Consider the following 15,938-nt stretch of genomic DNA (forward strand, 5'->3'; position numbering starts at 1 on the left):
CCCTTTATTTTTTTGGAGATAAACGTTTATTGAAGAATTTTTGTTTTCTTTGCGCGAGATAAGGTTTAATGATAATTATAATTAATCGAAATTTTAATTGAAATTTTATTTTTAATAAAATGAAGCAACTTTTTAGCAAATTACACTTTTGATAGAGCATATTGAAGAATTTATTTAGATTTCTGCAAAATATCAATGACAGAACAACAAAAAGGTCTTGATCCTAATGCAAATGATACGGTTTCTTTTTTATATTTGCTGCAAATATTTTATTTTTTAATTTTAATCTTTATTGCCAATTTTTGATAATTTTTTAACAATTGTTCAAATTTGTTTTGCATTATTGCATTTCGGTGTTCTATTTAGCATTCTAATCAACAATTTGTTCCGTCATTGCTTTCAAACACGGATAATCTATTATCATCGGTCGACTCTTCATGTTTGACTTTATTTATGTTTTTCCTCTGATTTCAGCTTTGCTTTTCTACTTGTGCTAATATATCAATAGATAATGGCCCTTTGTCCCCAATGCAGCGGCAGCAATTGCAATCCGAACTGAAAGTTGCGCAACAACGAATTGCATTAATTCATGATCAGCATAAACAACTTCAGCAGCAATTGGATCAACTTGAAGCTGTGAACCAAGGACTTCAACTTCAAAGCCAACAGCAACAGGAACTGCTCCAACAGCAATACGAGCAGCAATTACAGCAGTTACAATTACAGATAACTCAATCTCAACTGCCTGCAACAGAACAGCAGCAACAGTTTGCAGTTGGGCAACAGCAGCTTCAGCTTTCTCTTCTGCAGCAGTTGGAGCAGTTAGAAACGCAATTGCAGCAGCAGATCGCACCACTGCAAGTGCAAGCACAAGAAATCAACCAGCAACAACTGCTTCTTGAGCAGCAGCTGCCTCCGCTTCAGCAGTACGAGACTGATGCGCTGCAGCTTCTGGGGCTGAAGACGGCCAGCGAAACACCAACCACACCATCAATGCCAGACTCAATGACGTCATCTGCATTTGCATCGAGTCTGCAGAAGCTGCAGGCGCTATCTGAGCTGGATGAAGTTGGGTCAGGCACACAGTCGTCAGAGAGGCTGTCAGTAGAAAGAGATGATGGCAGCAAGGCAGGTGGGAGTGTGTATGCGAATAGAGCAGAACAGCCGCTGGGGCTGAGTGGATTGGCAGATGATGATGATGCTGTGGATGGCAAAGGAGGAAGATTTGATAGAGTGAAAGGAGATAAAATAGAGGAAAAGGAAGAAGAGCATTGGCAAGTGAATAAGGAAGAATCTGGCGAAGAGCAAGAGAACAGAACAGAAAAAGCAAATGTCAGCTCTTTTGAGGCTGAAAAGAATGAAAAGACGCCTCGATCAGTATCTCCACGCTCTGACCGATCCAGAACAAAAAGTGAGAAAGATGGCTCAACAAGAGAAACCACTCAAAGCAATCAAAAATCTGAAGGAAAAGTTCCATTGAACGATAATTTTATGGATGAAAATGAAAAAGATGAGAAAGCGAAGAATGCAGTAGAACCAAAAAAGCAAAACAGCTCAGAAAAAATTGATCAAAAAAGCAATGAAAAATCTTCACTCCGTTCAGAATTGAAGCCAACAGGCAAAGCAAAACAGCAATTAACTCCAAAAACGGAGAAATCAAATAATTTCTCCGATGCTGCCAGCGGAGAAATAGAAAGTGCAAAGCAAGCACCAAACAAAACACCTTCTGTTAAGAGCTCTTCCTCATCAAAAGCATCCAAATCTAATCAACTTCCACACAACACACTTCACTCCACTTCAGATCAACACATTCAATCACCTTCTTCTTCCTCATCTTCTTCCTCTTCCTCTTCCTCCTCCTCTTCTTCTTCTTCCTCTTCTTCTTCCTCTTCTTCAGATTCACGTCATTCAAACTCTCTTTCCTCCACAAGCACCCAAATGAACTCTTTGACATCTTCATCCATCACAAATCCTTCTTCTTCTTCTTCTTCTTTCTCTTCTTCTTACACAAAACAGCCTGACTCCGCAAACACCTCTTTTCTTTCGAATTCTTCTGTTCAAGAAAGCAATAGCTTACCTCCTTCTTCTTCTTCTTCTAACACGAAATCATCATCACCACATCGCACTTCGCCTTCCCGCCGCGCCAATCGCACAACACACACATCACCTCAGAAAGAGGACTTATTAAACAACCAAAAGGAATTAGAAAAAGATAAAGAAAAAGAAAAAGAAAAAGAAAAAGAAAAAGAAAAAGAAAAAGAAAAAGAAAAAGAAAAAGAAAAAGAAAAAGAAAAAGAAAAAGAAAAAGAAAAAGATCTTATCAAAAATCGCAAAAGTGACAATACCAATTCCAATATAACTGTTAATGCTAATGCTAATGCTAATGCCACACCCAAAGGCAAAAGACACAGCATGCGATCTTCACTGAAGATAGTGGCATACACCCCTGTTCCTGTCACTTCTCATCATCTGTCTCCAAAAGGGGATGAAATGCTGTCGCCCACAAGAAAGAATAAAAAGAATAAAAAAAGAAGTAATAAATCAATTAGATCTCCTCATTCGAATGCGAATGCTGCTGTTGAGTCAGGATTGCCTCGTTCTTCTTCAGAAGAGGAGGAGAAAGATGGTTCTGTTTCAAACACAAATGAAACAAAAGAAGGCAAAAAAGGAGGAGGTGAATTTCAAGGGATGCAGCTGGGTGATTGTGATGCGACGGGAGATAATGAAGACGGGAAGTGGATATTGGATGAGCTGCAAGAAGCAGAAGGACAAAAAGAGAAAGAAAAAGAGAAAGAGAAAGAGAAAGAACTTCAATCAGAACAATATCAGAACAGTTCATTTGATGACAGATACGACACAGAAATGCACTCCACACAGCACTCACTGCAGCAGTCTCAATCTCATCTTCTATCTAATTCTCAATCTAATCCTCATTCACAGCCAGCTGATCAGCCACGCACACTCACAGCAATGCGCATGTCTTCCAGTTCAATTGGCTCTTCCTCTTCTCTTTTGACTCAACACAGCAGTTCGAATTCTTCTAAGCATCGCACATCTTCCTCTTCCTCCTCTTCCTCCTCTTCCTCCTCTGCTTCTTCTTCTCTTCCCCCTCGTTCCTCCTCTCCTCTTTCTCCTCTTTCTCCTCATTCTCCATTGGGCTCTTCTCCAAACAGATCTTCCCTCTTCACTGCCTCTCGCTCCACCCGCCCTTCCAACACATCCTCCACACGCAGCCCGTACCTCTCTCGTGTTGTGCCTGTCAAATCACCAAAGATGAAGAAGAATCCTGTTAATTCTTCTTCTTCTGGTGCTTCTTCGTCTTCTTCTGGTTCTTCTTCTTCTTCTTCATCTTCTCCTTCTCCTCTTCCTTCATCAGGAGCCATCGACCAAAGAGAACGTCGTTCTGATTCCTTCAAACAGCGCAATTCAGAGAAAGATAAAGAAAGAGAAAGAGAAAGAGAAAAAGAAAAAGAGAGAGAAAGAGAAGAAGAGCGCTGGCGAGAGCGAGAAAACGGGTGGAACTCCTCCACTTTCCCTACTGCCAGTGCAGAAGGCAGAGCAATGCCACCTGTCCGCTCGTCATTCACACTGGGCAGTATGCACAGGGCAGACTCAGCCGGCTTTTCGTTCTATTCATCAACGGCATGCAACCAGGGGCAGTTTGGTTCCTCTTCTAATTCTGCTAATGCTTCTTGTTATGGTGGTGGTGGAGGAGGAAGTGGTGGAGGAAGTGGAAGCATCCAACAGACAGAACAACAGCCAAAGTATCGTTCACAGACATCGCTTTCACAGCGCTATGGGAAGAGCAACAAGCAGAGAAGAATCGGAAAAAGGAAAGGGAAAAGCAGAGAAAACAAGGAAAAAGGAGAAAGAGAAGGGGAAGGGGAAGGAGAGGGTGAAGGGGAAGGAGGGGAATATGAAGATGGTGAACAAGTGTGGGAGCTGCCTGACGACAGAAATGTGAAGCTGCCTTCGTGTTCTCAGTCGTCTCGTGTCTGCACTCCTTCTTCTTCTTCCTCTTCCTCTTCCTTCTCTCCTTCTTCTTCTCCTCACTCCTCTGCCTCTCATCTTCCCCCTCTCCGTTCCACTTCTTCAATGGCAGCTGCGCCAAGCCACTACAGAACACGCCCATCCACCAGACAGGCATCCACTCAGGGAAGAACATTGACTCCTCCTTCTTCTTCTATCTCCCCTCCTCTTCTGGCTTCGTCTTCTTCTCCTCCTCTTCCTTCTTATCCTTCTTCTTCTTCTTCTTCTTCTTCTTCTTCTTCTCAATATTCCGCCTACCCTCTCCTTCAGCAGCGCCGCAGTCAGTTGTATTCCTCCCTGGGCACCCAGCGCACATCTGCCACGTTGTCGTCCGTGTCGATGCAGAAAGAGCAGATGCTGCTGTCTGCACTGGAGGCCGAGCGAGAGAGGCAGAGGCTGAGAAAGAGGCTGGTGAAGCTGCAGGTGGAGGACGAGCGGGTGTCTGCGTCGATTGGCGTGTGCGAGAGCCAGTGGAAGGACATCACACAGAAGAGGATGGAGATCAGGAAGGAAAGGAGCAAAGTGATGGATGGGAAGAGGGCGTATCTGCAGCAGAAGGAGCAGGAGGTGCGGAATATTCAGAGAAAAAGAGAGGAAGACAGACAGAGGGCGCTGGCTGAGCAGGAGCGGGCGCAGCAGATGAAGCAGGAGCAGCGGACGCAGCTGCGGAGCGAGCTGAGGAGAGCGGAGGAGGAGAAGAGGAGGAAAGGGGAAAAAGATCTGAATGAGAAGAGGAGGCAGAAGGAGATGATAAGTGAGGAGAAGAGGGAGGCGAGGGAGAGGATTGCAGAGCATAAGCAAAGGGTGATTCTGCAGGCGCTGGAAGGCAAAGAAGAGGAACGGCTGCTGTTGGAGGAGAAGAAGAGGGAGATCGATGAAGAGGTGGCGTATCTGCTGATGATGACGAGGGAGATGGAGGAGAAAGTGAATAAAAAGCAGAAAGAAGAAGAGAGAATCAAAGAAAGGCTGGTTGATGTCAAAGGAACAGCGTATCGAACACCGCGTGCTCGGCATAAGTGAATGCAGAGCAGTTGTTATTTGAAGTAATTGCTTCAAATAATTTTTTTTTTTTTTTTTTTTTTTTTTTTTTTTACAATGAAATCAGATGGGCTATATTTTGATTAATTTTATCTGGTTTATAATGTTTCAGTTGATTGAAGAGATTAATTGCTGCTTCAAAAAACATTGTATGTATGTTGTGTGTTTTTCTGAAAGCATTCAGATGTTTGTGTTGAATTCATAGTAATTTTTTATTATTTTTTATTTTTTATTGGAATTTTTATTTATTCTTATAAATTTCACGTGATTCGCATTGTTTCGTTTGTCTCTTGTTTTTCATCTAAATATTTTCTCAATTTTGCTCAACCTTAATTGGAGATTAAAGCAATCTTCAATCCACTTTTCAGCATCTGCCAAATATTATGAAATTTTTCAGTTATTAACGTTGAGCAATCCTTCTCCATTTTTCTCTTGTTAACGATTTTTACAATGTTTTTTATGTAGATAAAGCAGAATTCGAGGAATCACACTTCTTTCGTTCTTGAATGACAAGATACGTATTATCTTTTTGCAAAAAAGTTTTTATTGGTTGAATTAAAAAAACACCATAAATTATTTATTATTTATGATTATTAAGTCAATTACACAGCTCAAAAACGTGAATGGGTCAAAAAACGTTGAAAATAAAAAGTGAAAAAAAAAATTCAATCAGCAACGAATATTAATTGGTCGATTGATGATTATTTTCATCGGAAAACATCCGAAACAAATCTCTCTTCACTATTAAATGGGTCAATAGGAAGACTTCATAACAACAACGCAAATTTAGCAAGGAGGGAACATTCCAAATCTTCTCCACATCTTCCATGGTCTGTGATGCATCATCATCATTTCTTCAAAGTTCATTTCAGGGGGGCATGGAGGGCATGGAGGGCATGGAGGACAAGGTGGGCACGGTTTGCAGCAGCAGCATGGAGGCTTGCAGGGACCGCATGGACCGCATGGACCGCATGGACCGCATGGACCGCATGGACCGCATGGACCGCATGGACCACAGGGACCACAGGGACCACAGGGACCACAGGGACCACAGGGACCACAGGGTGGGCATGGCATGCCAAATGGTGGCTTGCATGGTCCGAAAGGCTCAAAAGGTGGGCATGGAGGATGAGGCTTGCAACAGCAGCATGGAGGTTTGCATGGTCCGCAGGGTCCACATGGAGGGCATGGTGGGCAAGGCTTGCACGGTCCACATGGTCCAGGTGGGCATGGTTTGCAACAGCAGCATGGAGGCTTGCATGGTCCACATGGTTCACAAGGAGGGAAAGGCTTGCATGGTCCACATGGAGGGCAAGGGCATGGAGGCATGCAACAGCATTTTCCACCGCAGCAAGGTTTCTCGCAAGGCTTCTCGGGGCATGGTCCTTTGCATGGACCGCATGGACCGCATGGTCCACATGGTCCGCAAGATTCTCCACATGGCTTGGTGCACATCTTATGTGCAAGATAACGACGAATCATCCTTCTCTTGTACCACAAAGCGGTATTGCATGGGAATGGGCAAGATGGATCACAGCCATCAGGTCCGCAGCATCCTGGACCGCATTTGCATTTATCGCAGCACTTCTTCTTGCAACACTCTTCCTTGCAGCATTCTTCTTTGCAGCATTTGTCTTTGCAACATTTATCTTTGCATCCGCAGCAGCAATCCTTCTTGCAGCATTCTTCGTCGCATTCTTTTTTCTCACATTTTTCCGAAGAGCAAGAAGATGACGATGCGGAGCATGAATCTTTTTCTTGGCATCCGCAATCGCATTTTCCTTTGCATGGTTTTGTGCATTTACCCTCACAATCGCATTTGCCCTTGCATTTGCTATCGCAACAGCATGTCAAAAATATGGTCAAAAGCTTCTTCTCCTTAAACAAATCCATTGCAACTTCAATATCGTTTGAAGTCTTAATTGTAACAAAATCGCTCTCGCAATCAACATATGTCAGGCAAATTTTCTCCGGTTCTTCAACACCATAAAACTCCGAAATCATTGCACGAAGCTCTTCAATTGTTGGGGGCTTCTCAACAAGGGTGCGACGAATATCGAAAGTTTTAGTGCAGATAAATTTCAATCCAAAAGACATGTTAATTTGTTCCTGTTTGTAATCAAAACCAACGGAAAAACAAAACCATATTTGCTTCGCTCGGTAAATATCAATTGTATTGCGAATGTTATATCACGTTGACAGAAAAAAGATAGCTGTTGAACCATTGTTATAATTTTTCGTATAATAAGAATAGTTTTCCTCCGAACATTTTTGTGACTTTATTCAAAAAAGAACCATGACAAAAAACATATATGATGGTATCAAGATCATATCAATTTATGTTATGCTTATTTCACAACTTCTGGATAAAAATGCGAATATTAGCAATATAGCAGAATTTAAATCATTGATTCCTTTGATTTCCATGGGACACGTTGAAGATGCACAATCGAATGCAAAATTAATTACTGAATCAAATTTTTTTGATTACTCAAGTCCTGAATTGATTGAAATTTCTGGATCCTCTTGCAGTTGGAAAACAAATGTATTTTCATTTTGAGTTTTATCAAATCTTCCATGGTATTATGTTTTTAAAATTTTTTCAATGAATTTATATCTAGATATTGTTCAGAAAGGCGTTCAAACATCTTATTTTGAATCAAGAGTCCAGGTGTTATTTTATTGGAAATATGTTACAGATAGATGGATTGTCGGCTGTGGCTAATAATATGCTATTTGAATGCAGACCTCATGAGAAAGTTGTTGATTGCTTTCATCCATTGCTTGAACAGTATCTGAAAAGGATACAATTCATTCCTTGTTCGGATTCGTGGAATTTGATAACAGCTTTAAAAACAGTTTGGAGCATGCAAGGAATTTCTTTCTTTTCAAAAGAGAATAATGATGAACAAAGAAAATTCACAAAACGACAGAAGAAATCTTGCGATGATAAATGTGAAGCTCACACTCGCGACGCTGGGCATTCTTCTTCTTCGGATTCGTGTCAAGAAAGTGAGCAGAATGAATTATTCGTTGATAATATGGAATTATCTCAAAATTTTAGCTTCACAGCTTTTGATGGATCAGGAACGCATTTGCAATTGGATTCAGATCAAAAGCAAAGCACTTTAATAAGCGTTGACAGCAATGTATCAGTTGATGTGAAGCCTTTGCCCCCTTTTGATGTTTCTTCGGAAAGTGAACATCTTTCTCCAAGAGATATAACTTCTGCGCATTTGTTATCTGATTTCTCTGAAATGGCGCCTGCGGATATAATTCCAACGTCTTCTTCAGTTTCATCAACTGAGCCTCAAACAATAGAAGATTCTTCTGCATTGCAACTGTTGTTGAACTCTAAGCAAAGTGAAATGCCATCAACCGTTCCATTTAGCGTAGTTGTGATTGATAACATTGATTCAATATTGTCTTTGCTGTCTGACACTCAAAGTGGAGCTGCTGTTCTTCACAAAGTTCAGCATTTGCTTTTGGAAACTGCACAAAGAGCTAACTGCATGGTCTTGGTTTGTGTATTTGTTGCATTGTTATTATTGGAATAATTGTTTTTGAAAATGTTCGACTTCGTATTTTTATTGTTATATTGTAAATGTAAAATTGTCATGTATTTTTTTTTTTCAATTACATTCAGACTTCTACTCATTTCAGCGAGTTTCAAGGAACAGTCAAAATACGTCCAACACCTTTGTGGCATTCAGCTGTGCAGACAAGATATCTTATCACATCTGCAACTGTTGTTAATGAAGCAACACGTCAGCAGGCTTTGACAACTCAACAGAAAATATCAACATCTCAAAGTGAAGGAAAGGCAAAGAAAGTACAAATTTCAATGACTTTGGTTAAATCCAGTGATAAGGTTTGTGATCATGATTTGATTGTTTTTTTAAAGAAAATATTGCTTTATTGCGTTTATGTATTTTGTAATTATCCTATTTATATTGATATGAATCTTTTCAGCCAACACCTCAGGTATTCACAATATCATTGCCAATTCCTCAATCATGATGAGTTCAATCCAAAATATTTGTAAAAGCTTTTTGTAATGTTTATTTAAAAAATAGATTATGTTCAATTTTGATTTGTAATTAATCTTTTTTTTTTTTTTTTTTTTTTTTTTTTTTTTTTTTTTTTGTTTTATTGTTGAATTTTAAAATAAAAACTGAAAAGAATATTTCTATCAATTATAAATGCAACCTTTTTTTTTTTAATTCAAAGTAAATAATAATTTTTCTGATCGAAACCCACATCAGAATCTCATCCTGGTGAAAAAGGCACCTCAGTTGCTTCGCGTATTATTTTGTTCTTTTTTGGAGATTTCACTTTCATGTCTGTCAGTCTGTGTTCAGTAACAAGATGCCTGCGAGGGTCAGCAATATCATCAGCATCATTTCTTATTGGCTGTGGTGCAATGCCCCCTCCTCTTTTAAGTCTCTTCTCTTCCTCTTTCTCTCTCTTTTTCAGTAGCTCTTTCTCTCTCTCTTTCGCAATCAAGTACAGTCTCCTGTTCTCCCACTTCAGATTCTCCTCTTCTTGCGCTTGCTTCATCTGCTCTCTGATCTCAACAATCGTCTGCACCGCGGCGCTTCCTGTGGAAGAGAGAGAAGACGCTGAAGCAGACTGAGTAAATGACTGCTGCCTCTCTTGCACTGGGTGTCTGCTTGGCGAAAAGGGAGAATTCTGAGAGTGAGGAGAAGAAGAAGGAGAAGAAGGTGAAGGTGAAGAAGAAGGAGAGAAAGTAGAATGAGCTGTGTCTGAGAAAGATGGAGAAGAAGATGCATTTGGTGATCTGAGTGCGTCTCCTGAGGCAATGATAGCAGTCGCTGATGGTTTTGATGCAGAAGATGGCTGAGGCATTGAAAAAAGAGAGGAAGAGGAAGAAGAAGAAGAAGAAGAAGAAGACTGATTGTTTTGAATAGCGTCTTTTGGATTGTTTGTTGTAGAAATTGCAATTGAATCCATATCTAAACACAAATGTGACTGAGCCATTGGAGACGAAGCAAAAGAGTCCATACGAGGCGAAGAAAGGCTGTGTCTGCGTGTGTCAGAGACAGAAGAGGAGCGTCTATGAGGATTGAAGGAATGCAGCGAATGAGGAGACGACGGGGCTGAGGAGGTGAAAGAGGAAGGAGAAAAAGCACTGGAGAACAAGTCGCGCTTCGAGTGGGAAGGAGAAGGAGACAGAAAAGAAGGGTATGATTGCTCAGTTGTGTTTGATGACTCGATGTGAGGAGATGGCGAAGGCAGAGGCGAAAGCTCGGCAGATGCTGTTTTGATGAAAAGAGAAGGAGAACTGTCCTTTGTGGATGATGTGTTGCCTGAAGCAGATGGGATGGCTGCAGGCGATGTGGGGAAAGCAAGCTGCCGAAGAAGCTTCGCATCTTCCAGGTTGATTTCTTTTGGAGTGGAAGAAAAGGAAGATCGACGGTTAGTCGTTGTTTTGACCTCATCTGCTGCTGAAGCTGATCTTTCGGTGAGTGTTTTGCTTGAAGACGGCTCACTTATTTTGTTGCTTTGTTTCTTGTTCTCTTTCATTTCTGTCGAAAGATCAGAAGCAATTGACACTGAAACAGAAGGAGGAAACGGCTGTCGATTGGATTGTTGTGGCTTTTGCATGTTTTGAAGATTTTGTATGTTTTGTATAAGTTCTTCGCTTTCATCTTCACTCTCCTCCATTTCTGGCTTGAATTCTGCTTCAGCCTCAGCTTTTGCCTGTCGAAATGACATTCTTGTAATACTCTTCCCTTTCACATTTACATTTACATTCCCATTCTTCTTCTTCTTCTTCTTCATTTCATTCATCAATAGCATTTTCTCTCTCCTCTGTGCCTCGATCTCTTCCGGACTCATCAGCTTCTTCTTCTTTCTCCTTGCCTCTTCCTCAGCTGTCGTCGGAGGAACCAGCGACGCAGTAAATGCCCCAATCATTGCGTGTCTATCAAACGGCAGCTCGTTCGAAGCAACATCCACTTTCTTCAAGCAAACCTCGTCTTCTGCACAGAAAGTGTCAAAAAGCGACTCTTTCGATGAAGAAGAGAGGACAGTTGATGAAGATCTTGCTACTGTGGCTGAAGGGACTGATGATAATGGTGGTGCGTGCTGCAGTGCAATAGATGAAAGGAGGTCGGGTGATTCTCTTCCATGCATTGCAGTGAAAGAGAGAGAAAGTGGATAGACAGGATGCGAAGAGTGTTTGGCTTGAGTAGGGGAAGAAGGAGATAAGCTCACAAGAGACGAGTACGGGGTGACGATGGATGAAGTCAGTGATGCTGTTGACGAAGTTAATTGAGAACCAAGAGGATTCAATGCAGCTGAATTAAGAAGAAGATCTTTTTCCTTCAGCTTTTCAGGCAGGCGTCTTTTGTGGATATGTGCTGAGACAGATTCTCTCATGTATTTCGTGCTTTTGCTTTCTTTGCCTGTGTTATTGACAACAATCCTGTCAGCCACAACTGAAGAGCGCGGAGTGTGCTGAAAGGAAGGCACCCGCAGCGTTGAGGCAAAAGTGTGTGGGGTGATGACTGAACGACCCACTTCCAATGAGCTTGGCAGCAAAGCACTGCGACACCTGGCTGGAGGGCACGGCTTCTGTGTGGACGGCAGCTGCAGAGAACGGAGTGTGGCCAGAGGAGTGCTGGAAGAAGCAGGTGTGTCTGAAGAGAAGAAATGGACGTTGGAGCGAGTTGACATCAGCTGAGGGGACAGAGGCTGGCGATGGACATTCGGCGAAAGAGGTCTTTGTGTGGGCGCAGTGAACAGACGAAGCAGAGGCGGTTTTTTGCATCCAAATGAAAAAGATTCTTCTGCTTCAGAGGCAGCTTCAGTATTTTCATTGAGCAGTGACTCGTCGTCTGCTGTGATGTCTACAACAGGTGTCTTGAGGCGCTCTCTATCACGCAGCGAGCGATTCATCAGCGTTTTTGCCGCATCATTTGCAGCGAGTGTGGCAGCTGGCACACAAAGAGGCTTCTCCAGCAGAGGGATCATTGGTGGCAGTGGGTGAGAAGGGAGCGCAGTGGCTGGGCGCATCGTGGCGTTGTAGCGGGCGACGTGTGATTTGGAGGCAGAAGAGTTGCTTTTGCCGGTGAGAAACTGGGGAACATGGTAGCGCGGGTAGACCAGCTTGGAGACAGCTGAACTGTCTTTGGGGGATAAAGAGTGGTCGGTGGATGGATTGTCGTGTGCGATGGGGTTGTTCAGAATGGAGTCTAATGACTTGAAGCGATAAGGTGTTTGTGGGGGTGCTTCTGAAAGCGGATCGTCTGATTCAAAGGATTTATGCTGCTGTTGATGATGATGAAACATTTTGGGTTCATCGCTTTGTTGCAGAGGTGTTTCTGATGAAGAAAAAAGAGTAAACTTTTTTTGCTCGTGATTGGCTGTGTTTCCATTGGTATTCGAGTGCCGTGCTGACAAAGAATAAGACTCATCCAGTTTTTCGATGCCATTTGATTGATGAGGCAGGTTGAGCTCGTCTTCTGTCTGAACAGCTGGAGAAGTGAATTCAGGTGTTGCAGGGCACAGTGGGGAGAAAGTGCTACCAGGTGATTTGCTGATAGACGAGACTCTCAGCGAAGAAAGAAGCGGAGAGCGGAGAAGAGGAGAGGAGGAGGAGGAGGAGGAAGTAGAAGCAGCAGAAGAAGAGGAGGAAGAGGAAGAAGGAGATAAAGGTGAAAGATCAGGAGAGAAAGAAGAAGGCAGCATCAACGAAGGAGAAGCAGAGCGAGAGCGCGGCAGCAAAGCAGTGTGAGGCAGATTGTTTGCTGGACTGCCTGAGAAAAGGCGCTGAGCTGCAAATTGGCTGGGACGAGAAGAGAATGTGGAAAGCTTCTGGAAAAACTCTGACTGAATCTTCGCAGATTCTGGTGCGATGAGGCGAGGAGCTACGCTTATGGCATGAGGTAGTGGGGATGTGCTGGTATTGTCTGTCTCATCGTATGATTGCTTGTTAGCTTCAAAGTCTTCTTTCACATTTTCTTTGAGAGGTTCGTCTTCTGTTTGAGTATTGTTTGTTGTTTCATTCAAATTTGGGTTGCTGTGTAATTCATTTCTCTTATGCAATATTTCAACCCGTTTTTCTTCTGTCAGCCCTCTTTTTCTTGCCATTTCTATTCTCTTTCGTTCCTCTTCCTCTTCTTTTCTAACATTGGCAATGTTTTTTTCGACGGACTGAATAATCTCCTCAAATACAGTTTCATCTTCTTTCATTCTTCGAAGCGACTTCTCATTCACAACACGGAAAATCCCACTTGGACCCATCGGCAAGGGTTTTGCTGCAATAGATTTGAATAACAGTTGCGGGTAATGTGCTCTGTCTGGTGGAATCTCAAATTCTCTTTTTTGAATTAATTCTGTTGATTGAAGTTCTTCAAGATCGTCTTTTTCGTCACTTCTAGAAGAATTTGTATTTGGTTTAGAAAATCCTTGAAAAAAAGATTCATCATAAATTGGTAAAGCTGTTGATGATGGTACGCAACCAGTTGGTTTTGAGGTTTTGCAAAATGAAAATGAATTATCAGAAAAAATAGATGGAGATGTGATGGTAATTGAAGATGTTTTATTCAATTCATCTTCATCTTCACTTCTTTTATTTTCTTCCAGCCCTTTATCATACTTTTGCAAATTTGAGGAAGGTATTGATGTGGAAGATGATGGAAGTGGAGCACAAATTCGCTGTGAATGAGATGTCCAGCAAAGTCGTTCTGGAAACAGACGCGAATTGTTTACAATTACTGAAGATCCTTGAGGTATTATTGAGTGTGTGGTTTGACATTTATTGGGCACGTGCTTGCGAGTTATTTTGTTTGGTAAATATAACGATTTTTTCAAAATGTTTTGATCGAAGCTTATTCGTTGTTGGGAATAATCTAATTTTTCTTTCCTGTGTGCAACTAAGTATGAAGATTGATAGTCATAATGCTTTTGTTGCTTTGTAATGTCAGGATGAAGTCTTTCTATAGAAATTCTTGAAAAAGATGATTTTTGCATATAAATAGAATTCACAAATTTTGCTGTGTTCTTTTATTATGAAGTTGAAATTTAATGAGTCTGTTTTTTGTTATTTAAGTAAAATATGTCACTTTTAATCTACAAATAAATATATTTATTTTATAAAGGTTGTTTCATTCAACTTTTCCTCTTTTTCCTAATAATGACGAAAATAAAAAATTTTGTTAAAGAAATATCTTGAACAAAAGCAATTTTTTGCATGAAGAAATTAATTCTCTATTAACTGAAATGTTCCACTGCTTGAAAAGATGGTTATCTTTTTCATGCTGACGCTGCGAGCAAATGTGGAATAATTCACGTTTTTTAAAATTGTTTTTAATCTTTTTTTAATTCTAATTCATGTTATAAGTTTTGTTCTTTGTGTTTATAAGATATTTCAGAAAAATCAAAAATAGTTTTGTGTTTCCTTTTTAAAGAAAATTATGGATCCTGTTCAATTCACATTCAAAGAATCTTATTATCAATATTTTTCAATTATTCAGAAAAAGAAATGAATATTGGTTTTTTTGTTAACCATAATGAAACATTTGTTAAATGAGTGAAATGGAATTGTATCATCGGCTTTTAACTGAATATACTTTAATTGCGCGTGAAAGCATGAAAGGGATTTGGGTTATGCCTTCTCAAAATCCTTTAAGAAATATGCTTTTTTTCCATTATGATTATTGATAAACTCTTTTTTTATTTATTATTATTCTTTGTAAATAACTCAACTAAATTGAAAATGATATTTTATTGGAATTTTTTTTTGTTTAAGATGGGATGGAATTCTTTTTTTGAACTGGGGAGATTATAAAGGTGGGCAGTTTAAATTTGTTATATATTTTGATGAAAAGTTTGCATATGACGATTTATTTTCAATTTAATAAATTTTGAATTTTAATACATTAAGTTTTCCTGAAAGTTGTCCAATGATTCAATTTCTCGATTATGTGTTTAATCCTTTTATTTCTGAAGATGGCTCTGTATGAGTTTCTTTTTTCTTATTTTTCACAAGCTTTGAAAATATTTCTCGAATAAATAAAGATTTCTATTCCTAAAAGTTTTAAGTGGACAACTCAATCACATATGTACGAACTTCTACGTCTTATGAAAGCACTTTTTCTGCCATCTGATCCCTCAAATCCAGGAACAATTGGAGGATTTGCAGAAGGTGACTTCTCAATTTTAAATCCAGATGCAGGAGTGCTGTATGTGTTAAATTTAATATAAAATTCGCTGAAATTTTTGAAAATTTGTTATTGCTGAATTTTCTTTTTGTTTTGAATGTCTGATTCAGGAAAATTTCTTCATCAGCGGATTATTTAAAAAAAGTTAATGAAAGCGTTTCAAAAAGTCGAGACCATCTTCGAACTATTCATACAACTATTACAGATTTTTCACTGCATTTTGATGAGATTAAGAAAATAACTTCAGAGAATATGTTAGATGGTGAAGAAAATGTTCGTTTGAAAAATAAAGATATTTTCAAAGAGAACCAAGAATTTGAAAAGAAAGTTAAAGAAGAAATGTTATCCTTCGAACAAATGGTATGAGACATTCATTTGAAATTGAGTATTTTTCAATTAATAATTTTGTGAAAATTATCCTGAACTTTAAAAATCATTTATTTATCCATCTTCTTACGTGTGAATTGCATGATTGTTTATTTGAATTCTAGAGTGAAGAAGAACAATTACATCATTCCTGGATCTCATTTTTTGAAAAACAATGCATTTGAAAACAATGACATTTTATTATTTGAATTACAAGATAATAAATAATAATGATTTGATTCGTTGATATCTTGATAAATGTTGAAGAAATCTTCAATTCTAATTTTGTGAATAGGTTTATGGTTAACTCACCCC

The 15,938-nt window shown here is 40.0% G+C and overlaps 5 protein-coding genes across 5 annotated transcripts; 4 read left to right on the forward strand and 1 right to left on the reverse strand.

The window, feature by feature from the left end:
- Nucleotides 1–3: 3 nt before the first annotated feature.
- Nucleotides 4–5,049, forward strand: MONOS_150 (uncharacterized protein; the record flags this gene model as incomplete). The annotated part of the gene is made up of 4 exons (XM_067867846.1): nt 4–63; nt 126–240; nt 367–439; nt 509–5,049. The coding sequence occupies exons 2-4, from the start codon at nt 196–198 to the stop codon at nt 5,047–5,049; spliced, it is 4,659 nt and encodes a 1,552-aa protein (XP_067728085.1). The 5' UTR covers nt 4–63; nt 126–195.
- An 855-nt stretch (nt 5,050–5,904) lies between these two features.
- Nucleotides 5,905–6,801, forward strand: MONOS_151 (uncharacterized protein; the record flags this gene model as incomplete). The annotated part of the gene is made up of 2 exons (XM_067867953.1): nt 5,905–6,221; nt 6,321–6,801. 2 exons carry the CDS (start codon nt 5,905–5,907, stop codon nt 6,799–6,801), a joined length of 798 nt encoding a protein of 265 aa, XP_067728086.1.
- Nucleotides 6,802–7,383: 582 nt separating this feature from the next.
- Nucleotides 7,384–9,087, forward strand: MONOS_152 (uncharacterized protein; the record flags this gene model as incomplete). Its single annotated transcript, XM_067868063.1, has 4 exons — nt 7,384–7,612; nt 7,689–8,588; nt 8,714–8,938; nt 9,040–9,087. Exons 1-4 carry the CDS (start codon nt 7,412–7,414, stop codon nt 9,085–9,087), a joined length of 1,374 nt encoding a protein of 457 aa, XP_067728087.1. The 5' UTR covers nt 7,384–7,411.
- Nucleotides 9,088–9,212: 125 nt separating this feature from the next.
- MONOS_153 (uncharacterized protein) lies at nt 9,213–14,067 on the reverse strand (the record flags this gene model as incomplete). Its single annotated transcript, XM_067868166.1, has 1 exon — nt 9,213–14,067. The coding sequence occupies one exon, from the start codon at nt 14,065–14,067 to the stop codon at nt 9,337–9,339; it is 4,731 nt and encodes a 1,576-aa protein (XP_067728088.1). The 3' UTR covers nt 9,213–9,336.
- A 932-nt stretch (nt 14,068–14,999) lies between these two features.
- Nucleotides 15,000–15,753, forward strand: MONOS_154 (uncharacterized protein; the record flags this gene model as incomplete). The annotated part of the gene is made up of 4 exons (XM_067868272.1): nt 15,000–15,053; nt 15,115–15,278; nt 15,368–15,534; nt 15,749–15,753. The coding sequence occupies 4 exons, from the start codon at nt 15,000–15,002 to the stop codon at nt 15,751–15,753; spliced, it is 390 nt and encodes a 129-aa protein (XP_067728089.1).
- Nucleotides 15,754–15,938: the final 185 nt, after the last annotated feature.

Source organism: Monocercomonoides exilis (assembly GCF_001643675.1).
Source record: "Monocercomonoides exilis strain PA203 chromosome Unknown scaffold20-1493094, whole genome shotgun sequence".
In the NCBI taxonomy this organism is placed as follows: domain Eukaryota; phylum Preaxostyla; order Oxymonadida; family Polymastigidae; genus Monocercomonoides; species Monocercomonoides exilis.